The sequence below is a fragment of the Melospiza georgiana genome, chromosome 20 (assembly GCF_028018845.1).
Source record: "Melospiza georgiana isolate bMelGeo1 chromosome 20, bMelGeo1.pri, whole genome shotgun sequence".
NCBI classification, from domain to species: domain Eukaryota; kingdom Metazoa; phylum Chordata; class Aves; order Passeriformes; family Passerellidae; genus Melospiza; species Melospiza georgiana.
In genome coordinates, this window is record NC_080449.1 from 4469297 (window position 1) to 4481643 (window position 12347).

General features: G+C 45.6%; 2 protein-coding genes across 2 annotated transcripts in view; both read right to left on the reverse strand.

The window, feature by feature from the left end:
* LOC131092033 (tumor necrosis factor ligand superfamily member 8-like) overlaps window positions 1–679 on the reverse strand; it is a 52093-nt gene extending 51414 nt beyond the window's left edge. The window contains exon 1 of the mRNA XM_058038504.1: window positions 598–679. Coding sequence (XP_057894487.1) covers window positions 598–679 — 82 coding nt within the window. The remainder of the gene's footprint in view (window positions 1–597) is intronic.
* Window positions 680–710: 31 nt separating this feature from the next.
* The window catches only part of TNC (tenascin C), a 78087-nt gene continuing 66450 nt past the window's right edge, over window positions 711–12347 (reverse strand). The window contains exons 21-27 of the mRNA XM_058038505.1: window positions 11311–11441; window positions 10258–10390; window positions 8121–8272; window positions 6140–6236; window positions 4652–4813; window positions 2428–2591; window positions 711–822 (exon numbers count right to left, since the gene is read on the reverse strand). Coding sequence (XP_057894488.1) covers window positions 712–822; window positions 2428–2591; window positions 4652–4813; window positions 6140–6236; window positions 8121–8272; window positions 10258–10390; window positions 11311–11441 — 950 coding nt within the window. The 3' untranslated portion in view covers window position 711. The remainder of the gene's footprint in view (window positions 823–2427; window positions 2592–4651; window positions 4814–6139; window positions 6237–8120; window positions 8273–10257; window positions 10391–11310; window positions 11442–12347) is intronic.

Below are 12347 nucleotides of genomic sequence, written 5' to 3' on the forward strand. Positions count from 1 at the left end.
AAAAAAATTTACAATCAGACACTGTCCTGCTGTGTTTCCAAAAGCATGGTTCTCTTAAAAATGACAAAATGTAGCTTATTATTATTATCATTATTATTATTATTATTTTGTCTTTATATTAATAATATTAATCCTATGCTTAAGTTTAAAAACATACTGCTTTCCCTTCCCATTCCCTCCTTCTCTGTGGTACTTGATATATATATAGAAAGGCATTCAAACCACCAATTATTTCCACTTATAACTAATGATAATAATAATAATAATAATAATGATAATTAATCTTACACATTTCTGTCTGTAAAATATGGTTGGTTCTAAAACAAACTACCAATGTACAAAGCTGTTCTCCCTCCCCCTCCCCTGGGCCACCCAAGAGATCGTCAGATGTCGGAAGAACTTTATCCCAGATGCTTTCTGGCAAAAAATTAAAAATAAAAAAAAAAATTAATAAAACAACACAGAACCCTTGAGATCGTTGTCTTTGGTGTGGAGGACGTTCCTGGTGGGCAGCTGGAGCTGCTCTGCTGGGAACTCTGGGATGGTTTAAGGCTTTTTTAGTGTTTGGAATGCTGCAAAGCCTCTGCCGGGGCTCACCGGTGATGCCGTGGTGCCGGTCCCAGCTCCTCGCACCCCCAGGCCAGCGATGCCCGAGGGTCTCCCCACACCCCCTCTCCATCCCCTCCCACCCCTGCCCGCAGCCCCCGGGCCCTACGCTCGCTTCCGCCGCCCCTCCAGGTTCCTGAAGCTGGAGGGTCTCAGCTTCATCTCTGCAAACTGGATGGAATACTCGTGGCCCTTCCAGTGGAACCAGTTGACGCCCTGTGAAGGCAAAGGGGAGAGGTTGGGGGGGTCACACTTGCATTTGCTGCCCCTGGTTCAGACTGAGGGTGTTGCCGTGATATTTTCTGAAAAATCCCTTTGCCAGGATTTTTCTCCTGAGAAGCTGAGAGGCCTCAGAGGAAAAGAAAAACAATAATTATCTGCTGCTGTGGAATGCAACATCTTAGATTGGTCCATGTTGGTTGTTTCTAATTAATGGCCAATCACAGTCAGCTGGCTCAGACTCTCTGTCTGAGCCACAAACCTTTGTTATTGATTCCTCTTCTTTTCTTAGCCAGCCCTCTGATGAAATCCTTTCTTCTATTCTTTTAGTATAGTTTTAATATATAATTTTCTTTTAATATAATTTATATAATAAAATAATAAATCAGCCTTCTGATATATGGAGTCAAGATTCTCATCTCTTCCCTTGTCCTGGGACCCCTGCAAACACCACCACATGGGGGTGTTTCTGGTTTGGGCACGGAGGCACCATGAAGTGGAGGAGCTTTGGGAAGCACAGAGGCTGTGAAATGTCCAACCTGTACAAACTCACCCATATGAGGTCACAGAATCAGGGTAACATACACTAGATGGGCTGTAGGGGACCTTAAAGATCATCTTGTTCCACCTCTGCTGTGGGAAGAAACATCTCCCACTGTCTCAGGTTGCTCCAGCCTGGCCTTGGACACTTTCAGGGATCCAGGGGCAGCCACAGTTGCTCTGGGCACCCTGTGCCAGGGCCTGCCCACCCTGCCAGGGGAGAATTTCCTCCCAGTATCTCATCTAAACCCATTCTCTATCAGTGTGAAACCATTCCCCCTTGTCCTGGCACTCCAGGCCCTTGTAAATCTTCTCTCTCCATCTTTCCTGAAGCCCCTTCAGGCCCTGCAAGGCCACCCTGAGGTCCCCCCAAAGCTTCTCCTGTCCAGGTGCACAATCCCAGCTGTCCCAGCCTCTCCTCCCAGCAGAGCTGCTCCATCCCCTGATCCCCCTGGAGCCTCCTCTGGATCTCTGCAGCAGCTCCAGCTCCTCCCTGTGCTGGGCCAGGGCTGGGGCAGCTCTGCAGGTGGGGTCTCACCTGGGTACAGGCACAGGGGCACAATCCTCCTGCCCTGCTGCCCACGCTGGGCTCAGCCCAGGGCTCAGGGGGGCTCAGGGCTGGGGCAGCTCCAGCTCTCACCCCCAGCACCCCCAGCTCCCTCTCCAGGGCTGCTCCAACTGCTCAGCCCAGCCTGGGTTGGGCCCAGGGGTTGCCCCAACCCAGGTCAGCACCCTGAGCTTGGTCTTGTTAAATCTCTGTCCCTCAAAACTGTCCCTCCTTGCCTGGCTTTCATGGCAGGAAAATATTTGTGTTTCAGATGTTGGAAACGACAGTTATTCCCTGCACACTTGGGATATTCCCTTGGAAAATCAGACAAAGCCAACAAGATTTCACCAGCTGATGTTAAATTCTTGTTTTGTGAGCCCATACATTTCCCTGTCTTCCTGGAGAGTGAGAGGAGGGGATGCTGTGATTTTTGGCTGGCTGAACCATCAGAAAAACCCATAATTGCAATTCCCCTTCCTCTCATGCATTGCAGAATCCTTCAGAGCCAAACTCACCTGACTGTGGTTGTTGTCACCATATCTGCCCATCAGGTTGACTCGGTGGCAGTTTTTGTACCAGAAAGCTCCTTTGTATGACAGAGCACAGTTGGTGATGGCAGAGTCGTGGTCCTTGTCAAAGGTGGAGAAGGACCTTCCATTGTGGTACGTCATGGAGTCGCCTGGGTGGGGGGGACAAAAGAAAGAGCAAGGTCAGTGGGTTGCCTGGTTTAGATTTCATGAACATATTTGGACTGTGCCATGCCCTGTCTGCATCTAATTTTTTTTTTTAAAAATTACTTGTTTTAATACAGAAAGAAATGCACAATTTTTGGTTTTGCAGGCAGGTCAAAATGTTTCTTCAGGTGGTCTCTAATCCCCAGTATATGAAGTGGGTTTTTTCCATGCAGGTCAGTTTCTGCATTTCTTGCTAAAATCTGGATTTTACAGTTTGGACAAGCCAGGACCAAAGAGGTGTTCACAAGGAAGGAATCAAGACCAAAGAAGTCTCCATACTGACTGAATCCTACTCGTGGTAGCAGCTACCACTACTCTGTACTAGACAATCACAGAATCATCAAATGGTTTGGGCTGGGAGGGACCTTAAAACTCATCTCATTCCGTGGGCAGGACACCTTCCACTGTCCCAGGCTGCTCCCAGCCCTGTCCAGCCTGGCCTTGGCTGCTCTGGGCACCCTGTGCCAGGGCCTGCCCACCCTGCCAGGGAAGGAATTATTTCCAATATCCCATCTAAATTAAATAGACATTAATTCTGCTGCTGCATTTCCTTTGTATCTCTGTAGTCTGGGTAAAAGCTCCTGTGCTGGTCACAGGGCAGAGCCCACACCCACACCTCTGCTCTGGTTTATGCACCCAGAAGTGTGAAATTATCTCCTTTTAAGACATATTGTTAAACTGGATTTATCTCTTAATCCTATGAAGCCCTGAAAAGACTCACCAAGAGCTGCAGGGTTTGCCCCAGTGTGATTACAAAAGGCAGATGATTTGTTCAGCAAAATCATAAATCACATTACAGCAGGGCTTTGCTGCAAATTCTACTGACAAGAGAAGAAGCTGTGCCAGGCTATTATTGGCTGTATAAATGACAGCCAAGATTGACCAAATAAGATATATTGTGAATTAATACACTTGTTTCAATGCTACCATAATCAGGCAATAAAATATGGCACCAAAATGCCTGGAGGATATAAAACAGAAACAAATATATTGATATGTTTGATTTTTGAACACCTCGCTGTCCTGGCTTGTAAGATATGGTTGGGGGGTGTATTTTCCATGTCAGAGCTGGGGCAGCTCTCTGCTGTCCATGGGGCAGTTGTTTCTTTCTCTCTCCCACACCAACCCTCCCTCCAGGAGATCTCTGCTGTCCATGGCCACTGAGTGTCCCTGCAGGGCTGATCCAACCCCAGCATCCCATGGGGAGATGCTGCGCCCAGGGCAGGAGCCAAGCATTCCTGCCTGGATCCAATCTGAGCCTGGCACAGCACAGCAGCCTTTGCCCCCTGCATTGCCAGAGGAGCAGCTTTCTGCTGCCCTGCATGGCCAGAGGGAGCCCAGGCCCATCTGCAGCAGCCCTGGAGCTGCAGAGGAAAACTCCCCCCTTGTGCAGGATCCCTGCTGCAGCAGAGCCACAGCTGGCACTGCAGGAGGGCTGAGCCCCCCTGGGATGGGGCTGGGACACCGCCCTGACACACAGGGGGATAGGGCATGGTCTGATTCTTGCCGTGTTGTTTTGATTTACTGCATTGTTTATTTTATTTTTTTATTTTCTTCCCTAGTGAAGAACTGGGGAATTATACTAAAAGAACGGAATTATTCCTATTCCTAGTAAAGAACTGGGGAATTATTATAAAAGAACTGAATTATTCCTATTCCTAGTAAAGAACTGGGGAATTGTTATAAAATAACTGAATTATTCCTATTCCCACATCTTTGCCTGAGACCTCCTTAATTTCAAAATTATAATAATTAATAAAATTATAATAACTCAGAGAGAGTGTGATCATCATCATCAACGTAAAGATCATCATCATTCGTAGAGAGGGCGGTTACATTTTCCGTTTCAGGGGTGGCTCCTGCCTTCCTTAGCAGACACCTGGCTTTCCAAACCAAGCGACTCACACAGGAGAGGCACCTGCTGCTCTGCAATACTCACACCTTTTCCCTGAGTCAGTGGGAGGCAGTGTGTCCCTGGAGGAGGGACAGTCAGTTTTGCCCTCACCTGCAGTGCCGCTGTAGCCGTCCACGCGCAGGCGGTAGCGGCTCTTGGCGTCGCCCACGCTGAAGCGCTCGTACACGGCGTAGGCCGTGTCCCCCTTGTCCCTCAGGTCCACCCGCAGCTCGTACTGGCCCTGAGAAGTGATTTTGTGCAGGTTCTCCAGACCTGTGGGCAGGAAGGAATGTTTGTCTTGATGCCAAATGTGGGTTTTTTTGCCTTTTTTCTCTTCTGTATTCTCTGTATTCTTTACACACATATTTGGAGCTCTGTAGCCCGTTGTTGCAATCCTACTTAGTTTTCCCATTGCTTTTCCCTGCCCTGATAGGCAGAAAGACAAAACACATTCCAAAGCCCCTATCCCACCTTGGCTCTCCCCTGGGAACCAAGGCCGAAAGAAAGCTCTTTGAGACCCATTTACATCAACAAAGTTCAGTTCCATCTGAGGGAGGAGGATTTAGAAAGAGCTTGAACTGTGAGTAGATTGCATCACTACTTGTGCTCCTAATTGGTGATTTTGTCAATTATGCTAATTTGCTAAATTTATAAAAGCTGTGTTCACCTCATGGGGGAGGGGCTTTTGTGGACATTTTCCATATTCACCTCTAGAGGCTTCCAATAAAGATCAACCTTTACATTACTGCTATACAAATATTATCTCAAAAGCATGTTCTTTGATTTCCAGGGTCCTCAAGGTATCAGTCTCTCCATGTTTTTTTCTTTGTTGTGGTGGGTTCAGTGCTGGTCACTGAGCCCAAAGCCGTTCAACTGGCCCTGGACATTGCTGGAAGAGAGAAGTGGCCAAAGCTCTCCCTCCCATGCAAAACCAGGACATTTGCCATGCTATTATTCCATAAATGGGGCCATACTGGACTGTACAAACAGAGCAGGACACCAGCACTGGTGAGAACACTGAGTTGGATCAGCTCTAGTGTGATGTCAGCACAAAAACAAATGAATAGTCCCAGGCTGACTGGGAGAGGTCTTCCCTTCAAATAATAGAAACAGGTTGGGCAAAACAACCAAAGCTGTGCTGTGTGATCATCAACATCCTCATCATCATCACCAGAAAAATGCAGCACAACCTTTGAAAATGTGGAGGGTTTACTTCTGTTTTACCAAAATATGAGTTTATGACTTCTGTTTGCCCTGCTTTTCCTCTCTGGATCATCAGCCTTTGCTGGTGGGGGTGTCCCAGGAGGAGAGGAAGCTGAACCTGCTTCCCAGGTCACCTCTGACTGCTCCCAGAGCCCCAGTGAGCATTGGGTGGGTTCATTTGGTGACCCCAGCATGGCACCCTTGAACTGCAGGCTGAGCCTGGCCCTTTCAGGCTCCCTCATGTAGGGTGTCCCTGGCTCCTTTTCTCCTGTTGCCCTTCACAAATACTCCTGCCAGCTAAATGGAGGCCTCTCAGTATCTCCTGGACTTCTGTGCTTCTGTTTTGTTTGTTTGGTTATTTTTTTTTTTCCAAAAATACAAATTTTCAGCACTTACCTATCCAGAATTCCTCCTTAGGATCTCCAAACCCTGCCACATAAGTATTCCAGTTCTTGTAGAAATCTTGCTTTCCGTTCTGACGCCTCAGGAACACCTAAAAGCAGGAAATGTTATGGACAGACTGCTCTGGCCAGAGGGGAAGAACATTTACAAACACAGAGCCCAGCGTTGCTCCTGCCCTTCCTTTACCCTTCCCAGCAAAGCCTCACTGCAAGGACTGAGTTGCACACAGGTTTTTGCATGCTCCATGTATTTTTTAAGTCTTCCATTTCTTTGTTGGGTTCCCAGGCTCCTCTGCATGACATGGCCTCTCAGTTCCTGCTCTCTGCTCTTTTAAACCCATCCTGCATCTCTGGAATTCTCAGCCAAGGGTTTTTCCACCCTGCATCTCCCAGCCAAGCGTTCCTCCAGCTCCTCCTGCCTTTCTGTGCCCTGGCTCCCTTTGGCATGTTCAGATTTGGGGCGTCAGTGAGGAGAGGTGGCATTTACTGCCATTTCTTGTTGCCTGGGTGGGATGTGTCCCTTGCACAGTGGCTTTGGAAGCCACTGCATCCCGTGGCTGCTGAACAAATGCTTCCCCTGGGCTGTGCTGTAATCTCCCTCACTCCCTCTGTCATTCAGAGTCAGTTCACCCTCCTTGGTGATTATTTAGAAGATGTGTTATCCAATATAGTCATTTCAGCAGCCCTTCCACCAGTGGAGAGGGATCAGGGCTGAAACCAGGGGTGTGAACATCCTTTGGAGACACCTCTCTGTCCTCCAGCTACAGAAAGAGCTGGGCACTGGAGTGTCCTGCTGTCATAGTTTTTCAAGAGGGACTTCTCTCCCTAAGTGAACTGAAAAAACACTATTTTAGAGGTGGTAAACTAAAAGGAAATTTAAAGTTTTGTTTCTTGACATTGTCAGTGGACAAGGAAATGTTGTAGGGGGAGGAGAAGTGTTCTGAAAGGTTTGTTTTAATTCTTTTTTTTTTTTTCTTTTAGTTACTGTTAATAAAATTTTCTTTATACCCTTTTAAGGTTTTGAACCTGCTTTACCTTTCTCCTAATCCTATCTCGCAGCAGGAAGTTAGTGTACTGGTGATAGGCCAGCCCTGAACCTGCCACATGCATTGGTGAGTTGGCCAGGAAACCTCAAAATTGGTGAAATCTCAAATTGGCAAACCAAAACCCCTACACTTACCCAGGATAAAACTACCAAATTTATAGACAGGACAGCCCTACTGTGGTAATAACACTATTATCCTACTGTGATGATAACACTCATTGGTGCATTGGCCAGGAAACCTCAAAATTGGTGAAATATCAAATTGGGGAACCAAAACCACTACACCTACCTAAGATAAAGCTTCCAAATTTATAGACAGGACAGCCCTAGTGTGATACTATTATCCTAACACTATTATCTTGCTGTGAAAATAACCCACCACACTCATTGGTGCATTGGCTGGGAAACCTCAAAATTGGTGAAAAATTGGTGAACCAAACCACTACACCTACGCAGGATAAAACCCCCCAAATTTATAGACAAGACAGCCCTACTGTGGTAATAACACTATTATCCTACTGTGATAATAACACTATTATCCTATTGTGATAATAACCCACCACATTCATTGGTGCATTGGCTGTGAAACCTCAAAATTGGTGAAAAATTGGCAAACCAAAACAACTACACCTGCCCAGGATGCAACTTCCAAATTTATAGACAGGACAGCCCTACTGTGATGATAACACTATTATCCTACTGTGATGATAACACTATTATCCTACTGTGATAATCACCCGCTACACTCATTGGCGCATTGGCCGGGAAACCTCAAAATCGGTGAAATCTCAAATCGGTGAACCAAAACCACTACACCTACCCAGGATAAAACTCCCCAGATTTATAGATAGAAGAGCCCTAGTGTGATAATGACACTCTGAGGGTGCCTGGATGAGCAGGAGGGGATGTGCTGCCCCTGCCCCATACTCACGATCCAGCCGCCGCCGTCCTCGCCCATGTCACAGAACACCTGCAGAGGCTGAGCCTTGTCCCCGTTCAGGTAAATTGTGTAGAGCCCAGAGGTGGCTTCTCCATTCAGCAGGGCCTGGGAGCAGTCCTTGGGGTAGGGATAGAGGAGCCCAGCTGCACACACAGGGAGGAGAAAGCATTCCTTAGGAAATCAGCAGTTACAAGGAATGTGCACAATGCAGATGGCTCAGGAAAATCCCTTGTGGGACAGCTGCAGATCCCAGGGACAGGTTTGTAATTGCATCCTGCATGCAGAACATCCACAGGATACAGCTGGTGAGGTGAATTCTTCTTTTGAATGTGGTTTTTCACATCTGTCTACACTGGAAGTGATGGGAATGTTAGATAACTACTCCCTGCTATGATGGGAGTGCATCCTCCAGCTAAAGGCTGAAATTCAGGAGCTGTGTTATAGCAATTTTTGGGGGAAAACAAATGTACCGATCTCTGCTCACGTGACAGAAAATGGAGGGGGAATACAAAGACAGAACTTCAATCAAAAATAAATTAATTTTGAGTCTTTTTCTAGCAAGCACAATATTAAATGTGTTATAAAGCTACACTCCTAAAAAACAAAGCAAACAGCAACAGTCAAAACTACAGGAAAATGTTGTTAAGCTTTTCTTTCTGACCACAAGGCAATAAAATTATTGCAGTCAGAACAATTTCTAACCCCCCTAAAACACCTTTTCTTTTTTTTTTGTTTTGTTCACTCAGGTCATTCACTTTTCAGCCAATTAAGGTGTATCCAAAGGAGAGTTTTGACTTGCAGCTTCTCACAGAGTGGCTGCTGATCCTTGCCAGTGTTACACATCCCTGCCTGTGCTTCAGCTCCAGAGGATTTCACAGAATCATGGCATTGTTAAGGTTGGAAAAGACCTCTAAGATCAAATCCAACCATTAACACAGTCCCACCATCATCTTCACCACCATGTCCCCATGTGCCACCTCCACAGGTATTTTAAATACTTCCAGGGATGGGGACTCCAACACTGCTTATTCCAATTCTTTACAACTCTTTCCATGGCGAAATTTTTCCTGATATTGAATCTAAACCTCCCTGGTGTGATTTAAGGCCAAGCAAGTTTCCATCAGCTTTGGGATTTGGAGAAAAGTGACTCTACAGGGGGCTCCTTCAGTCACTAAGAGTGACTGTCACTAAATAGTCACTAAATAATCCCTGTCAATAAATGGACACAAATGTATTTTTAGAGTTAAGGCCAGGCTTAAGCCTCTGCCTGAATGAGTCTGACACTGTTCACATGGCTAAAGGCACCTGGTCAGTCCCTGCTCATGGTCAATTTGCCAAACATCACCTAAATTCACCCAGATTTAATTCCTCTCCCATTTCTGGATGTGTTGGTGAGTTCATCCTGCTCTGCACAAACAGTGACAGGGAAGGCTCAGGGCTGGGTGATTTCTGGCAGTCCTTGGGCTGGAGCTGGTGCCAGCAGCAGGAGGGGGAATGGGGATGACTGCAGGTCCTGCTGGGCCTGAAAGGCTGGAAACTGAGAAAAGTGAGACAAATGACAGGCAAAGTGTCACAGCTAATACAGAGCAACTCCTTTTTTTAATGTCAGCTGTGAAGTGACCTTCAGAGAAGCCAATTTATCCTTGCAGAGCTGTCCTGTTGGGCTGGAGCTGATGTGCAGAGGGGCTTTGAGACAGCCCATCTCGGAGAGAGGAGAAAAGCCTGCCCAGAAATCCATCTGCTCAGCCCCCAGCACTGATCTGTGTGTGCCTCTGTGGTTTGCTTCATTTCAGCTCCAAACTCTGATTTGTTTCCCCTGCTCGCTGGGATCGATACAGGGAGAAATCAAAGTGTCAGCTGGATTTTAAAGAGTTCCTGCTGATTTTTCACATGGGCAAGGCAGGATGCTTCACCAGACTGTGAGGGTGATGTGGATGGATATTGGAATTTCATCCTGCCAAGGGAAAACAGGTCTGGGGGAACAGGGACTTTGCACCAACACTACAAACAGATTAATATCTTGTGTGGGGTCTGTGTGTCCTCACAGCAGAGCTCAGCAGTACTTAGATTATTTTAGATTAATATTCAGCATTATTTTAGATAATTCAGGTTATTCTAATGTCCTTACTGGTCGTGAGTATGGTCTGGATGGTTTTGCTCCTCAGGGCCCCACTCAGGGCCTGCAGTTTCACCGTGTACTGTGTGGAGGGGCTCAGCTCTGTCAGGCTGTAGGAGGTTGTCTCAGGGTTTAGGATGACTTCCTATGGAGAAAAGAAATAATACAGGGAAATCTCAGAGAAATAAATCATAATGATCAGAATGGTTGCATATTTTAGTCTGTCACATTGTTTTTTGTCATAATTATTGATGGTACTTTTAACCATCTAGATTAGTTAATATAAAGCTACTCCTCTAAGATTTTTACCAAGCTAATATTTAAAAGTTCAACAAAGCCTGCCTGGAAATGAGTGTTTACCATCCTAATGTACAAGCTGGGAGGTTTGAAAGCAAGGCAGCATAAATGCTTACATGTCCTGAATGTACAGATTGTGAAATTCATAAAAAACTGAGGAACTCATCCTTTAGGACAAGGAAATGTTGCACTCCAGGCTTTAAAAGGCTGTTTTAAAGGACTGATTTTCAGTGTGCTTGGGGAATTTGCCTTCCTGAAAATTAGAATTCTCTCCCTTGATGCAGGCTGGGCATCCAAAATTTTATTTTTTCTGGGATTCACCTGATTCATATTTAAGCATTTAGTGCAATTAATTATGTAGGAAGAAATTAAATTATAGGAGAATAAGAGGCAAGTTCATCCTTCCTTAGACAGCCCTTTGCACAGAGGTTCCCCTGACTTTAGAAAAGTGAGTCACATCCTTTGGGGGTTTGAGTGTACTCCATGGTATCTGTTTGGAATGAAGGAAAATGTTTGTGATTTTTTCTGTATTGTGAAGGGATGAAAGGCAAAATTCAAGCTGCAATGGAGCTTCAGTTTCAGGGTATAATGTACGAAAGTCCTTTAACAGGTTTTAAAAGCATTTGTGTTCAGTCTAGCACTGAAAGAGGCAGTGAGTATTTTTAAATGTGGTGTTTAAATTAAGGCACAGGATTATGTGGCATTGCTGGACACTTCAGAACATCTCCACTGCCCAGATCTGAGGCACAGCCCCTGAGGTTTATTTACCTTGACTGTGCCATCGATGGATTCATAGATCAGGAGATATCCAGTGACTGGAGCACGGGGAGGCCTCCAGCTCATCACAGCTGCTTCTGACTGCACCTCAGTGGCACTCAAATCCCTTGGAGCATCCAGCCCTGCAGGAGACACCACAGCAATTACAATCACATCCATACAAAGTCAGTTCCACAGGTTATCTAGTGGGCCGTATATTAAAACAAGCCAGGAAAACAAACCTTCTCTCCAGAGAAATTTGAAATGAAAAAACACTTCAAACTTAACTTTTGTGGTTAAGAATTAATTTTCCCATTGGTAGTTTAAAATAAAGGTGTTAACTTTATCTAAGTTAAAATATTGCCTTGTTCCAGGCACCTTATTTTATGAACAGTTGCACTGAAATGTCTTTTGAGAGAAAATTGTGTGCTTCATTATTTCTCACATGAAGACAGATTGGTATTTACATATTCCCAGGAAATAAAACTCTGGCTCCAATTATGCTTTTTTTGGAATAGGAAAACTTTTTAGAATAGGAAACCTTTATAGAATACGAAAACTTTTCCTGCTTGATCTGGCTCCAATCTCCAGCTTCCCTTCCCCTCTGTGATTACAGGACTGGATTGGTGTGGCTCCCTAATTAATACCCTGGGACAAGCCAAGGCAGGAAAATGAGAACCATCCCTGATCCCGCTGATGCTCATGGAAAGCCATGAGTGTGAAACCAGCTGGGCACGTTCAGCAGCCAAGGAAGAGCTCCTGCCCTGAGACTCTGCAGAATTGGTGATCTCATATTGCTATAAGTTTTGGTCCATTTGCATATTGGAGCTAATTGTCTAATTACAGCTTTAGGTTATGAAGTCTCATCCTCCTTGTTTTTCTCTCTTCAGCCCATATTGTTTGTGCTCTTGGGGCTGAGATTTGGACCATTTGTCCTTGGTCCCTGATGCTGTTGAGTCAGGGACTGCATGAAAGCCTCCAGTCTTTAGGTGAATCAGAAGGCAAAAGTGCTTAATAAAAGTAGTGGATCTTTTTATAATGGGACTTGC